The 16,748-nt window shown below is 41.4% G+C and overlaps 1 protein-coding gene across 1 annotated transcript in view; it reads left to right on the forward strand.

The window, feature by feature from the left end:
- The first annotated feature begins 1,564 nt into the window (after positions 1-1,564).
- Positions 1,565-16,748, forward strand: part of SART1 (spliceosome associated factor 1, recruiter of U4/U6.U5 tri-snRNP) — a 1,154,259-nt gene continuing 1,139,075 nt past the window's right edge. The window contains exon 1 of the mRNA XM_044073787.1: positions 1,565-1,892. Coding sequence (XP_043929722.1) covers positions 1,652-1,892 — 241 coding nt within the window. The 5' untranslated portion in view covers positions 1,565-1,651. The remainder of the gene's footprint in view (positions 1,893-16,748) is intronic.

Raw genomic sequence — 16,748 nt, forward strand, 5'->3', positions numbered from 1 at the left:
GCAAGCTCTGTCTTCTTTTTCACAAAAAAAAGCATCACTAAAGTGATGCGATGGAGTCTGACATAATCTAAAACAAAAAAAAAAAAAAAAGAGAGTTACGCAACCTAGATTAGGAACATAAAAAAAAACTTTATAGGACGTTATGCCCTAATGACGTATGTATTTTCATCATAAAATGGGAGTGGATGTGGGTGGACATGGGTTGGGCCTGGGTGGAGTCACAGGTAGTGTGGCTTCGGTCTGGTTTTCAGCAATGCAAGAGGGGGTAAAATGTGGATTAAAGCAAAGTAATAACATCTGCCTCCAGTGGAATCCATGTGTACAGCAGTGATTTCAATATCTGTCATATCAACTACCAATGTATGCATGATGTCACTGCCAAATCTGCATGACAGTCAGTCATGTATCATTTGCATACAACATCATGACCATTTGGCTTGTCAGTCACACAAGCCATGCTTACTATGCAGAGACTTACCAGGGAGGTACTGTTCTTCAACTATGCCTTCTTAGTTCTTTGCTTTTACTGGGTTATTATTAAATAAACAGGGTCGGCCATAGGTCAAGTGGTGCCCTAGGCAAAAGGGCTGCACAGCACCCTCACACACCACCAGGTGCCCCCCTCCTGGTCTGTTTACACCATCCAAATTACTGGAAAAGCATCCCTGCTAGAGTGGCGCCCTAGGAGGCTGCCTAGTTGGCCTGTGCTTAAGGCCGGCTATGTATATAAATGTGGAAATATTATGGAATAACATGGTCACAGCAAATGGAATGTACAGGGCATAACTCCCAACCTTCCAACTCCATTGTGGAGCACTACCTCTCATAATGTGGAGCAAATGGGCAAAATGTGGAAGACTTACAAACTACTGACTGACAACTTCAACTAGGAAGTTCACAGTGTGATAAAAATGCGTTACTTTATAAATGTTTATTTATTTTACATTTCTTGACCGTGTTTATCCGACTGAGCTGATAGCCCTTTTTCAGCAGAGGCTCGGGGAGAAAAGCTCTACTTTTACTTGTACAATAGTAGAAAAGGTAACACATCAATAATTTGGGAAAAAGCTCCAGGTAGCAGTTATTAGGAACATATTAATAATGTTCAACATGGAAAATATTATAAAGCATTCTTGTAATGAATTAGTATAATTCAGTACTTTTGTCATGGATATCCGTGAAACACATAGGACATTTTAAAGCTCGACATGAGGAACTCTCCTCTCGCAAGGAAGTACAAGATTTGTGGTGCATGGTTCCTCAGTATTACAGTAGCTAATTCTAGCAGCACAAAAAAGGTTGAAAAACACAGATTTTACACACACACATTATTTACACATATACACACATATATAAAACAACTGTTATTCATTGTACTCATCAGTAATCTACAACAAAATTATACAGTTCACAGGGATACGACAATAATGTGACGCAAAATGAGAGACAGTTCAGAGGTATGTATTATGTCACTACTTTTAAAGGAAAAAAATCATCACCAGCGACTACACTTTCTACACCATTTTCATATGCCAGCTATGAATGACACACTTCCGCTTGCAGTGCCCTGGAAGTGTTTGTAAAGTCATAGGGGAAAGGTTGTATGTACGTTTTGGGAAAGTGAGCTGCAATTAAGAGTTTGGATCTTATCATGGGTTCCTCAAAGAAACATAAAGAAAAGGACCGATCGAAAGACCAGTCTGAGCGACATCGGGAGCATAAGAAGCATAAACACCGGGAGAAGGACCGGGAGCGCAGAAAACGGTCCCGTAGCAAATCAAGTGAACGGCAACGGGAAAAGAAAAGAAATTCTGAAAAAGACAGTCGCAGAGCAGTTAATGAAGTCGAGAAAAAGATAAAAAAAGAGAAACCTGACAGTGGATATGAGGAAGGTGAGGAGGTCGTACACTACATCCAGTGTTTCTGTGTTTTTATTTAGTGGCAATGAAAACGTTGTTGCTGCTGTCAGGTGGCCTGTCACTGCCCTTTAATTTAACAGCCACATTAGCAAACGCTGAACTGTTAATTCAGGTTTACGGGGTTCGAACCTGTGGTTTTGAGTAGCATCTGTTGGCTCTTCATTGGCTTTTAGCAGTATCACCATCAGCTGTTTTCGATAAGATGATTTTAAATGTTTGGGGCATAATTACTGCTATTAGATGTTTAAGACTGACCTTAAACAGTTAAAATTAGTCATCTGTTTACCTTTGGTCATAACAAGGCTACAAACTACATTGCTTTAGTAAGCCTTGCCTGTGGTATAGGATTTAATGATAGAATGCAGGTGAAAGAAGGGTACCAGGTAAATCATGTCAAAGCAGACTGCAGCCCATTACAGGATAGAAAAGTCTATCAAATAATTCATATCAAAAAGTATGTTTATTTTTAAAGATAATTTTATTCTTGCAAGTAACTCAAAGCTGAGTAAGTATAAAAAAAAAAAAAAAAAAAATCAGAAATAACAGAAAGCCAGGTCACTTTAAGCACCTTTATAATCTAATGCACATGAACTATATTAGAAAATAATGAATGATGTGCGGTTTAGATAAAGTAGAAAATTTAAAAAATTTTATTTATTTATTTTTCTTACAAAACTAAAATTGTTTCTGTGCATTAGAGGATTTCATAACTGGACAAGCTTTCCCTTATTCTGAGTGATTCAGGTGCATAAATAAGTGTCAAAAACATGTTAGCATTAAACTTTAGAAGATTTCATTCATCTGTTCATTTTTATGGCTATTGTTTCTGTGTTTGGTCAACTATAATTCTTTGGGTACTTTTCCGTTATCGGGGCAACAGCTCTAATCAGCATTTGGAATGTTAGGCCACGGTTGCAAAGATCACATTGCTGCCGCTGATGTTTATACAAAAAGTTATATTTCCATTGCAGACTGGCACCGAATGTATTATTTATTTAAATAGCAATGTGTATGCGTCCCAGCTCTTAAGCCCCTTAAAAGGATAAATGTGTTCATTTTTATGTTTTGTTCACATTTCTTTTCAGCTGTGATACTGAAACACCGGTTAGAACTGTTGACAAACATGTGACTGAATATTGAAGGAAATCAGCCGTAGGTGTTCAGACTGAACCTTTCAGCAGTTCAGTGTCTGTATTCCTTTTTCTTGATGTGCAAAACAGGAACTGAGAGCGATCTTTTATTTGTAACAGAAGGCAGCTAGTCAACATGTCAGTGGCGCTTACTGGGAAATATTTAGGTTCATAGGTTTATACTAGGCTATCTGCCCTAAGGCATTTATAAGCCTAGCCCAAATTATTGTGGCTTACGCCACCCCTTATATGAAAAAATACTGTGCCCATTAGTTTGTTGTGCCTCTGTCCAGCAGTGACCCAGAGATGATTCCCGGGGTAAACCTACGATCTCCCATCCACAGGTCTAGATTTCTCTTGAACAGAGTCAGCGAGGTGCTCTGCCTCACATGGACCGGGATTTTATTCCACAGCATAGGGAGTCTCTGAGTGATAAATCTATCCCTCCAGCACGTCCTATTTATATCCGTGCTAAGGTTTAAGTCGCTTGCTCTAGTGGTTTTGGTGGATTTGGATTTTTGAGGTGGAGCATGTCCATTAATTCCGGGTTGGACATGGCCTTGTATGTCAGGCACATGTCACCTCTGAGCAGACGGTATGCGACTGAATAGAGCTGGAGTTTCTTCAATCTGGCAGCATATGACAGATTTTGGAGTCCCTTTATCCTTTTGGTGAGGAACTTTTGGGGTCTCTCCAATTGCTGCAGATGTCGGGTGAGATACATCCCGAATGGGGCATTGTACTCGATCATTGGTCTGATAAGTGAAGAGTACAGGGAACAATGACCTCACTAGATCTGGATGTGAATCCCTTCATGATCAGGTGGGCAATGTAGAAGGTCTTTCTAACCACTTTAGCAATGTGAGTGTCAAAGAAAGGCCACTGTCAACCTGGGTCCCCAGGTCCCTGATAACCTCTTCTGTGCTTAGTGGATTGCCACCTATATGGTAGCTTGGGGTTACCTTGTTTTTCCCGAAGGGTATGACTATACATTTTTGGCGTTTAACTTCAGGCCATGGCTCTGGCACCACCTATCTGTTTCCGTGAGTCCCTTCTGAAGGATATCAGTGTCCGATGCACTTTCCACTATGGCCCAGTTTGCAGTCATCTGCAAACTTTGTCAGCCAAAGTCCTCCCATGTTGGCCTGTACTTCTGAGAAGTAGATGCCAAACAATAGGGGCCAAGGACCGAGCCCTGTGGGACACCACTTGTGACCGGCTTGGAGTCTGACACAGCGCCAGCAACTCTAACCCTGTGGGTTCTGTCCTTAAGCCAGTTTGCAACCCATCTTGTGACATATGGGTTTACATTTAAGCTGGTAAGTTTTTCTACAATACCCGAGTGGGGTATTGTGTCGAAAGCCTTTGCAAGGTCAAGGTAGGCTGTATGGACTGCCTTTCCTCATCAATGGCCTTGGTGACTATTTCAAGAAGTCGACCAAGTTCAAAAGGCATGATCTTCCCTTGACAAAGCCAAACTGGGTCGGGTCCAATGTCTGCAAGTCCCCTATATCTTTGTTTATGAGCTCCATTATGATCCTCTCCATAGCTTTGCAGACTAGACTTGTTAAGCTTATGGGGCGTAATTACCAGGGTCCGTGAGGCCACCTTTGTGGAGTGGGACCACAGTTGCCGTCACGCCACTCCTTGGGCACGTATCCTGTGGTAAGGCTGAGATTAAACAGCTGCCTTATGTGCGGGTTTAATTCCTCATTTAGCTCGTGTAGCACACAGCCGGGGACACCATCCGGTCCCATTGATGCTGTGTTTTTAGCTTTAGAGAGAGCAGCTTTCACCTGCGCATTTGAGATGTCCGGGAGGCTACACTCGGCTGGGATAGTTATCTCTCCTTTAGGGGAGAGGGGGTGAAGTTTGCACTGAACCTGTCTGCCAGTATGTTGGCAATGTCTGTGGGTTCAGTGATTTTTGTATCATTTTGGACTAATTCTGAGCATATCTGTGAGTTTCCACCCAGGTTCCTAACATAGCTGAAAAAGGCCTTATGATTGTCCTTTGAATCCATGGCAATTTTTCTCTCAAAATTGGCCTTAGTTGATTTTATGAGTGCTCGTATTTTTTACTAATAATGATCAGGGTGACTTCCCTTTTATGGATTTTGTTCTATCATGTAATAGCTTTCTCCTCTTATTGTAAAGTTTGTTAATGGCTGGGGTCCACCAGACTGGACGCTTGCCCTTTGTGGAAAGAGTCTTGGTTTTATTTGGGATTGCCTGATCCATGCAGTCCTGGAGGTGTTCATAGAAGGCATTTGTAAGGGCTTCCGTAGCTTGGGTTGTGGTTTCCTCTGACTCAGGGGCCTTGAAGGATACCACACCAGTCTTGAGTAGTGTGAAGTTTGCTTTAGAGAAGTTCTTCACTATGGTCTTTTTTGTTTGGGGTGGGGGCGGGATGTGGATTTCCAGTGAGATTAGTTTATGATCAGATCTCACCAATGAGGGATATACTTCCGGTGTGGAGCATTTTGTCCCCATGTTTGTGACAATGAGATCTAGTATATTTTCTCCTCTCGTGGGAACAGTGACTAGCTGTTCCATGGCATTTGAATTTATGAACTCCAGGAACCGTTGGGCTAGAAAGTTAGGGCTTGAGTAATGTTCCCAGTCTATATTCGGGTAGTTGAAGTCACCCAGTATGATGGTGTTTGGAGATACATTTATACCCTCTAAACCTGTCATACATACGTAAACAGAAACATACGTTATGAGTACAAATAGGCAAATCTTCTATGGTTGCAGTTGTTTTGTCATTAGATGAGATCAGTATTTTACTTTCATTTCTACACATTTTGGGAACAATTCTATGAAACAATACATCAGACAACAGGTTTCCTGTCTCAGAGAGGATTGCAGCTGTTCACTTCTTTCCTCAACAAGCAGAGACAAAGCCAAAGTAATGATGGACTAATGCTCCCTATTACGGACAATTTTCAAATATTGAATTACTAAGAAAGTCAAGAAAAAGTTGCATCAATATGCATCTTCTACAGATTTTCAGACGCGACAGCGTGGTAACATTCGAACCGCTCATGACATCTTTTTCCCCGATGTTGGAAATGTACTGGTAGGGTGATGCATATTAGCAGCAAATGGCCTTAATTCTCTATTAAAAACTTGCACACAGCCTTATTCGATAGCTTTAAAGTAAACTTCATACAGCCATAAGACTATGCATCAGCCTTGTTTGCTGTACCCCAACCCTCTCAAAATGCAATGATCTCACTCAGGATTTTCTCCTGATCCTTTGAAACATGGCTAAGAAAGTCTCACCACCTTCTAAATCCTGTAATGCTGTTCACCCCAAAACATTTCTCAGATTTGAAAATAAACTTTCAAAATACTCACTGAAAATAACAGCAGACTAAAAATAGTACAACAATCGGAGCTACTGCTAGTCTCAATAGACGAAGGCCTAAAATTTTCATCTACACATGCTCCAAGCTGTTAAAAAACACGAGATACCTGGTTTATTATACAGAAGTAAACACTATCTCACTGACAGCCCTAGAAAAAACTTTGCATCAACCCACATTCTACTATCTGTCTTGTGTCATCCACCCTGTCTAACCGTCGTAGCACCCTAAAAAAAAAACGAAGCTACTCTGTGTTATAACTGTGTAACTATTTGATAATACTGTAGAGCTTTTCTCTCAGGGTCTTATCTGAAAATGAGTACCTACTCAGTTGGAGTTTCACTGTAATCAAGTGTTAATAAATTAGTAAATTGCTAGATTTACCATCAGTCTATCTATAAAAAGTCGCCACTGCATAACCTTAAAACAAGCTCCCACAATATCTTGCTTACAACTGCTTATTGCCTGTAACCTAATTTATAAACCAGAAAATTGACCAACAGTATAAAACACTATAAAATATTCCCCAACCTAGGAGCTAGGCTGTCAAAGTAAGTCACTTGTACTCGCCACCAACTCTAATAAAACTGCTAGTAATTCACTCTACTTCTGTTATGTCTCCAAACACTACACTTAAAGCAAACTGAAAAACTAAAAGTTTTCAGAAGTCCGCTGAATAACTCCTGGCTATACTGCTATTCAGCCATAGGTTAATACCTTAATTATAAGTACTAAATCTATGGTTTAATTTACTTCTTCCTATTTCACTGCATCCTACTGCTACTATATGCAGTTTTCTGCCTCCTAACCATAGCCATTTCAAAACAAAAGTCTCTCTCATTATTTCTCATTCTTGAAGGTTTATCTAAGTACTAATCAACTGCTATCTTTCTGTCTCTCTCATTTAACGGTGTCTATCTGCAGTACTTTTTCTCTTTCTACCTCAGTTTGGTGGTGGTTGTTGTCTTTCGGCTTTTCTCAGTTAGGGGTCGCCACAGCGGAACTCCGGTCCACTGATGATTGGCAGTAGATTTTCATGGTGCCGAGTTGCCAGCTCGACGCCCAACCTTCAACGAAGGCTCGCCCATTCACACATGTCTTTTGGAACGCCACTCGAGCCGCGGGGAGGACATGCAGACTCCACACAGAAGGCACTCCCCGCACACTAGCTGAGAATCGAACGGGAGAACTATGTACCCAGTGTTATTACTTCACAGATGTGTACTGCTGTTTGATAAAGTATGTCAACGTAGGTTCATCACAATACTGCAGTGTTTGAGTTATGTTTATTTAGTTTACTGAAAGATTTTGTTTAATACTATGTCTGTGTACTGCAATTTGTGATTTTTTTTTTTTATTATTTGTATTAATGTGTGGCATTATATTTTTTTGTGTGGAATTTTTCTCCCCAGGCCTTCACTGAAAAGAGTTTTTGGCCATTTGGGCTTGAGTGGTTAACAAATGGAAATAAAAGCTGCCAAAGCTCTACATATTTTTTTATTTCTCATTTTTGACCTTCCCTCCTATGTCCTGGAATTATAGCAGTCCATGTGAGTTTGATTGTCATGGAATGTCTAAATTTTTTAATTTTAAGAAGGAACTTCTTTTGTATGCTTTAAAGTAGTTGTCCACTAATGCCTTAGTAGTATGAGAGAGGTTTTATTTTGTAATATTTTTTTCTAAACTTTTAACTCTGTAGTTTCAGCACTGACTGTTAGAGACAGGAGCATAAGTTATATTTTCAAGACCAAGGAGCAAGTAGTTTTGTTTGCACTGTTGGAAGCCTTTGGTGTTGATATTGTGGTGGCTTAAGTTTCTTAAAGGTCCTTCATGAGAGGATAGGCAGCTATTACTCATTTAATTAGGAAGTGTGTAGGTTTTTTTGTAACACTGTTTTAAGGTGGCTGATCAGAGTTTGTCACATTTCTTCTTTAAGGAGAAAATGTGTATTCTCAAATCAGTAGTTACTACTGCATGTGTTCCCCAATTCCTAAAAGGAATCTCATCTAGGAGGGACGTTTCGAGGTTGGTTGGTGAAATGTAGTCATAGGCAGTGTGCAGTTTTAAATATCTTATAAATGTTGCCAAACAAGAAAATGTTGGGTCAATATGGTGAGAGTCATTTATTTTTTATTAATGATGGGGGTTTCCCCCATTATTTAGTGCTTTATACAGGTTGAGAAGAAAAGGTATCTGTTCTATTAACATTTAAAGTCATGGTGAAGGCGTGTGAGGTAATATCATCTCAAAGCCTTGACTAAGAAATGGAGTGCTTCTCATGTTTTTGCATTAAAATCCCTGCCTCATGCTGGTGCATTTTATTGTAAATTTGTGTGTGCAATTTGAAAAGAAAAAGTCTAATTCAGAAGTGAATTCTGTGATGCTTAGTAGAAGCAATGCTGAGGCAATATAGTCTGTAGTGTTGATGGATGCACTGTATGAATTTCTGTACTGATTATGCTGCTGAACAAACAAAATGGTATGCCAAGCTACATTTATTATGTAGGTTCATAGGTTAGTACTAAGCTAACTGCCCTTGCGAGCAATTTTAAGCCTAGCCAATTATCCCTTGTGAGACTCAAACCCTGCACCTTGTGTTTGTAAGGCAAACACCTTAACCATTAGGCCACCCTTCCTGCTATAGCTTATATCAGTGGTATACTTATCACTGCAGTGGTTATACTGAGCTTGTGATACTGGGGAATGGATGACAGAGAGCACAGCAATACAACCTGTGTGTCCTTATTCGTTGCTGTATTCGGTGGGCCTTGATGAAGGAGTGAACATGAGGGTACATAGCAAAAGCAGCATGTGTGCGTTACATTAAGGTATTGCTATGAGTTGTAAGACAGATCCAAATGTTTTGCAAAGTTCACCTTGTAGGACACAGTTTGTATGTACATGATGAAAGACACAATGGACATCAGACCAGCTGCTCAGCAAATGCCAAGGTCCAGCAGTAAAGTAGCTTGTACGCCCATAGAACAAATGGCACACTTGGTGCCAGAGCAGCTACACAGCAGACTAGGAAGAATGAGCAGAAATAGTCTGTGTGCTCTTGAAATTCATTGCATCTTGAGTGATTGGGCAACATCCTAGGGCCAAAAGAGTAAGGACTAACCAGGAGTAGCCTTTGAGCCCTTCACAGATGTAGCTCCCACAAGTACACAAAGGCAGTTGATGCCTGGGTGACATAAACAGTTTGGGCACACAGCAAGGACATGCTTTTTGCCCACAGGAACTTAAGGACAGTAGACATCCAAGGAATAGAAAGGCACAGCCTGGAGCATGCCACATGTGTAGGCTGTATGTCTGCACATACACTAGGACAATGGGTTCCATGCAAGGGTTAGTAGTATTTTAGTATATGTGACTTGAGCTCGCTGTGTACTTGCAGTAGGAGTGCATGCACCACATGCCAGGGGACACCTTTTGCAGGGAATGATATAAGGTGTGCTTAGTATGCTCTCACTGGGAAGATTTGGTCAGAGCTACAGACCAGTAGGACAAGGTGGTGTAGCACTGGAGAGTTATCATGCTGGTGTGAATGACCTGAGACGTACCTCACTGGACTACATGAAAAGAGACATAGAGGAGCTCTCTGATCATGTAGCCCAGGCTGGTATGACCCTGACCTTGAGCAGCATCTTACCCTCACCTAGAATGATGCCACAGTACAAAGACAAAATGATCGATTTTAACAATTGGCTAAAATTTTGGTGTCATTCAAAGGGGATCCAGTGTCTGTCAGCCTGGGATGACATGCTCGACAAGCCACGTTGCTTCGCTAGGGACGGCTTGCACCTGTCACCACTGGGCTTTCGGATATTGGCAAAGGCTCTTGCCACCCCCATAGTGCCTTTTTTAGGCAAGGCTCAAAAGTCAAACCCACCCCCATAGACAGCACAAGGAACAAGAAACTAAGGGTAATGCTGCTAAAGGCCAGAAGTCTTAACCTCAAGATGCACGCACTCGAAGCTCTCCTCAGTATGGAGAACATCGATATCTGTGCAGTGACAGAAACCTGGTTCAAGGCTCCAGAGAGCCACCCTAGCACTACCAGGCTATACCTCATATCATGCTCTTCGGCCCCAAAACCCGGACCGAACCACAAAAGGAGGGGGAGTTTCCATATTTATCAAGGATATCCACACCTCCAGGTTAGTGGCATTGCATGAAGTATCGGAGACCATCCATGTGCAACTAACAGTGGGCAAGACTGCTTTTCAGTTTATAGCATCCTACAGACCACCCTCTCAAAGTCAGGAATCCCATTTGGCTTTCCTGAAAACATTGGAGAACATGAAGATCTCTCCGAACACCATTATATTGGGCAACTTCAACTACCCAAACATTGACTGGGAGCACTACTCAAGTCCCAGCACCTTGGCCCAAAGATTCCTGGAAATTATAAACTCAAATGCTATGGAACAACTAGTCACCACTCCCACAAGAGGGAACAACATACTAGACCTGATCATTACCAACATGGGGACTCTATGCTCCACACCAGAAGTATATCCCTCATTGGTAAGATCAGACCATAAATTAATTTCACTGGATGTCCACATCCCGACCCCACCCCCAGCCCAGAAAACCACAGTGAAAAACTTCTCAAAAGCGAACTTCTCAAAACCGAAGTGGAATCCTTCAAGGCCCCAGGGCCAGTGGAAACTACAGCCCAAACTGCAGAATCCTATATAAATGCATTCTACGGACATCTCCAGGAATGCATGGATCATGCTATCCCAAACAAAACCAAGACCCAATCATACAAAGGCAGGCATCCAGTCTGGTGGACCCCTGCCATAAATAAACTGTACAACAGAAGGAGGAAGCTACTACATGATAGAGCAGAATCCCTAATAGGGAAGGCATCTCTGATCAGTACTAGCAAAAAATTACGATCCCTCATAAAATCCTCCAAGGCCAGCTTCGAGAGAAAAATTGCACAGGACACCAAAAACAATCATAAGGCTTTTTTCAGTTATGTTAGAAACCTGGGATGCAACTCCCAGACTTGTTCTGAGTTGATTCTAAATGACAATAAATACACTGAACCCACAAACATCGCCAATATCCTGGCAGACAGGTTCAGTGCAAACTTCTCCACCCCCTTCCCGCCAAAAGAGCAAGTATCTATCCTGGCAGAGGGCTGCCTCCCAAACATCTCAGATGCTCAGGTGAAGGCTGCCCTCTCCAAAGCAAAAAACACTGCTTCCATGGGACCAGATGGCGTCCCAGGTTGCGTCCTACATGAACTACAAGAGGAACTAATCCCTCAAATAAAACAGCTATACAATCTCAGCCTCACTACAGGATATGTGCCCACAGAATGGCGTACAGCAACAGTGGTCCCACTCCACAAAGGTGGAGCCTCTACGGACCCTGGAAACTATCGCCCCATAAGCCTGACTAGCTTAGTCTGCAAGGCTATGGAGAGGATCATCATGGAGCTCATAAACAAAGACATTGGGGACCTACAGACACTAGATCCTACCCAGTTCGGCTTTGTCAAGGGCAGATCCTGCCTTTTGAACCTGGTTGACTTCTTTAAAACAGTCACCAAAGCCATAGATGAAGGGGAGGTAGTCCACACAGCCTATCTGGACCTTGCAAAGGCATTTGACACAATACCCCACTCGGGCATCATAGATAAGCTATCCAGCTTAAATATAAATCCCTATGTCACAAGATGGGTCGCAAACTGGCTCAAAGACAGAACCCACAGAGTGAGAGTTGCTGGAGCCATGTCAGACTCGAAACTGGTCACAAGTGGCGTCCCACAGGGTTCTGTCCTGGGACCACTCTTGTTCGGTATATACTTTTCCGAGGTACAGGCAAACGTGGGAGGACTATGGCTCACCAAGTTCGCAGACGACTGCAAACTGGGCGCCATAATCAACTCTCCAGCTGACACAAACATCCTTCAAAAAGGTCTCACAGAGACAGATAACTGGTGCCAGCGCCATGGTTTAAAGCTAAATGCCAAAAAATGTATAGTCATACCCTTTGGCAAAAACAATGTGCCCACAAATTACCACATAGGCGGAAACCCATCAAGTACAGAGAAAGTTATTAGGGACCTGGGGACCCAAGTTGATGGCAATTTCTCCTTTGAAAACCACATTGCCAAAGTGGTTAGAAAGACCTTCTACATAGCCCACCTCATCACGAAGGGTTTCACATCTAGATCAAGAGAGGTAATCGTGCCCCTTTATTCATCCCTCATCAGGCCCATCATAGAATACAATGCCCCTTTTGGGATGTGCCTTACCCAACACCTGCAGCAATTAGAAAGACCCCAAAAGTATCTCACCAAGAGGATCAAGGGTCTCAAACAGATGCCATATGCTGCTCGGTTAAAAAAACTCCAGCTCTACTCAGTTGCATACCGCCTACTTCGAGGCGATCTATGCCTGACATACAAAGCTATGTCAAATCCAGAATTAATGGACATGCTCCACCTCAGTATCTAAATCCCTTAGAGCCACATGCTCGAGGGACTTGAACCTCAGCACAGAAATAAATAGAACTTGCTGGAGGGACAGGTTCATAACCCAGAGGCTCCCTTCACTCTGGAATAGAATTCCAGTTCATGTCAGGCAGAGCACCTCACTGAATCTCTTCAAGAAGAATCTCGATAAGTGGATGGGGGATCGTAGGTTTGTCCCAGGGTTTACTCCCGTGTCACTATTAGACAGAGACGTAGTAAACTAAACCTTAAAAAGGGCAAGGGGTGGCGTAAGCCATACAGAATCGGGCTAGGCTTATAATTGCCCCAGGGCAGATAGCCTAGGGGGAGGGGGATGTGTGTGTGGCTTACAGTCACCTTTTACAGATCTTAAATTGCCTCTTGTGGTATTGTACAGGATTCCAAATGTGCCTCGTGGGGTATTGTACAGGATTCCAAATGTAGTATTTTACAGGATTCTGAGGGGTGATGGCACATGCTGTGAATCTGCTTACATCTGCTGCGCACACACACACACACACACACACACACACACACACACACACATACACATGCATTCACAGCTAGTACTATGAGCACATGTGTTCCTCCTTAGCACTGCAGCTGTAGCTCACTCAGGATACACAGTGTGGCCTGTGATGGCTAGCTCTCTCGGGATACACAGTGTGGCCTGTGATGGCTGATCTGATATGTAATGGTGAAGGCTGCAGTTCATTAAATATTAGTAGGATGTTTATCTGATTGTTTGTTTGTTTATTCCGGATTAGAGAATGAGCAGCCTGTAGATTGCACCCTGACTGGAGAGCAAACGTTCTCCAGCAGTGTGTTAATCTACAGGTAATGCCCACTGAAAAACTAGTCCGCCGTTTCATAGCAACATATTAAGCTGCCATTGAGCTCGGACTGAAAAACTAACGGCCGCCATTATTTTACGCCCTCTAAGCAGTGCTTTTGCTGTTTAGCGTGTATAAAATAAAAAAAGAAAAAATAATGAACATTTTGTGTGTGTGTGTGTGTGTGTGTGTGTGTGTGTGTGTGTGTGTGTGTGTGTGTGTGTGTGTGAAAAAGAGTGAGACTGATCGAGTGATCCCCTGGCAGAAGCAGCAGTTAAGAGATTTGTATACCTCTCGACCTCTTAGACATCTCTCGAAACATCTTAATACAATAAGTCTGGACAAAGCCTGACTTAGTGGGAGGACAAATGCTCAGAAATAGGGACACATTTTAAATATTCCTCTTATAAACTTAGAAAGTTGCTAAGAATAACAGGATTTGTTGGCATGCATTTTTGGAAGGATATGAAGTCTGATACTCAAATGCATTTCATTATTTAATGACTTTCATTTTTTGATTATCCCAGTGATTTATCAAAAAAACACATTTTTTGAGGAACAAACTAAAAATATGAGACAAAAATCTAGACATTCTGCAAGAGTCTACTTCAGAAGACTGACAGACCAAAAGACTGACTCCCAAAATACTGAAAATTCAAAATAATGAAGGATGGAATTTGCCCTTTCTCTACTGCTGTACCATCTTGGAGTTGGTATATATAATTAGTAGGGGCTGTGGGGGGGGGGGAGTAGCAGCCCCACATGAGGGGTGCAGGGGGACATACCCCCTGCATTAAAATGTTTTCAGTATTTTGGGATTCAGTCTTTTGGCTTGTCAGTCTTCTGAAGTAGACCCCTGCAAAAATTGTACAGTTGAGAGGTATGGTCTTAGATCAAGGTATCTGGACAAGCTTAAAATAAGCAGGGGACAAAGTTTCAAAATAGGAACATACTTTAAGTGATTTGTGTTGGCATGCATTTTCTGAAGCAGAGGTATGTGTGTTTGTGTGTGTGATCGACCGCTGTCAACAGCAGTAGAGAGATTTGTATACTTCTGGACCTTTCAGCTGAAGAAATCTGGATAAAGCCTAAAGTAATGGGAGAACAAAGACTCAAAAAAAAAGAACAGATTTTAATTATTGCTCTTATAAAATTACAGACTTGCTGAAATTAAAGGGCTTGTGTTAACATGAATTTTCTGAAGGAAATGAGTTTGAAACTCGAATGTATGTCATTATTTAGTAACTTCTATCTCCAATGACTGGCAACAAACCAAACATTTTAGGAGCAAGGAACCAAAAAATAAAGTAATATGGATAATTTTTTTAAAGTGTTATATTTTGTATGTAAAATGCTTCATCCAACACTATTAACATATACTACAACAAGTTTGAAACCTTAGATAGAGGAACTACTTTATTAATAAAAAAGTAAAACACAACAATTTTGCAGACTGCCCATTCTCAGAGCACAATAATACCCTCCAGGGTGTGTCATTGTCAAAATAACGCCCGCCCAGGGGTGTTCTGAGGCCCACCGCCGTATGTGGAGGGTGGGCCTCTACACACCTGGAAAGGAGTTTTTTCCACAATGATACACATGCTGGTGGGTATTATTGCTTGCATATTGACCAGCATTTGCATCTTGTAAGACCTTTGTATTCCTTGGATAGATGCAACTATTTTTGAAGTAACGATTGCTATTGCTTTGGACTGTCTGATGTACTGAGCATATGGAGGATGACTTTCTCTTTGCATCGAGTCACAGGTAGCAACTATGACTGTAGTGTCATTGCGGGTTGTATGTGTTGTCTTGCACTGCTGATGTTCATCCGTATCAGTGGTTTTGTCATCTTTGTACATGTCTGTGGTGTTCTTCTTTTGCATTTCAGTGAGGCTGGAGGGTCTTCATGAGGCTATTTGTACTTGTGTTGCAGCTACTTTATTACCAGCTTCAGGGTTTACAACTACGAAGGCAGGATGGTGAGTTATTTTTGATTAGTAGCACTTGGTTTCTGCATTATGTAGGAGTCTTTGGAACTTGCTCTGGTGGGTAATGATTCTGATTTGTGTTTGATGTTGTTTTTAATGCCCATATTCCTACCTCACTCTTCAGCAGGAAGCCTTTTGAATTATGCAAAGTATTTTCGCCACTGTATGTTCTGCATAGGTAACTGCAATGAAAAGTAGTACATCTAGCTTTGAACTAACTAATTTGTTATTATACTACATTCTTTTTAATTTTCTTGAAAAAGTTTATTGACATCAGTCCATTCTCATGTTTAAATTTTGCATACAGTTTTTAGTCAGTTCTGAAGATCCTACATTGTATCCTCCAAGAAAATTGAAGGCACCCAGAAGTTACATCATTACTGCTTTGAGTTAGTATTTTTTAGTCCCTGTTGTATCGCATTAATTAATTTTGCCATTGACCCAGTAATGATGCATATATAAAATAAACCTGTTGCTTACATGTTAGAACTTTGTTCTGTTGATTTTAAAACCTGTTTGGCTGAGTAGGGCTGAATGTTTGTTTGTACTAAGATGTTGTTGCAGTGCACAAGTTTGACATTCTGCTGGCTCTAGTGTATTGGTTACAGTTCTGGAAAAAATTAGTTGAGTTTACCTAGTCCTGTGGCAAGCAAGTAAATGCATACTAAGAGCCATTCTCAGTAAATGTAGTCTTGTAAATCGACTCTTCACCTGGTACATGTATCCCCCAGAATCCTGTGACCCAGTTCCTGTATAACATTTATTCCCATCTGTATCTTGTTGGGGACCTGTAGGAGTTCATTAACAAGTGCAGTTATTGAGAGTTCTGTAATCTGTAATGGGAGTACCATGTGTCATTATCATCCTTCTTCTCTGCCTTTTTGTCTTTCTTGCTCATCTTTTTAAATTTTAAACATGACCAAACTGGTGAGTTAGAACTTAAGAGCTATGGCTTGATATTACTTATTTTTGTCATGTTTTTAATATTTGCTGATGTAGATTTCCTTATTTCTGAATGAATATTTTTTGT

This window comes from Protopterus annectens, chromosome 6.part0 (assembly GCF_019279795.1).
Source record: "Protopterus annectens isolate FY-2018-M chromosome 6.part0, PAN1.0, whole genome shotgun sequence".
Lineage (NCBI taxonomy): Eukaryota > Metazoa > Chordata > Ceratodontiformes > Protopteridae > Protopterus > Protopterus annectens.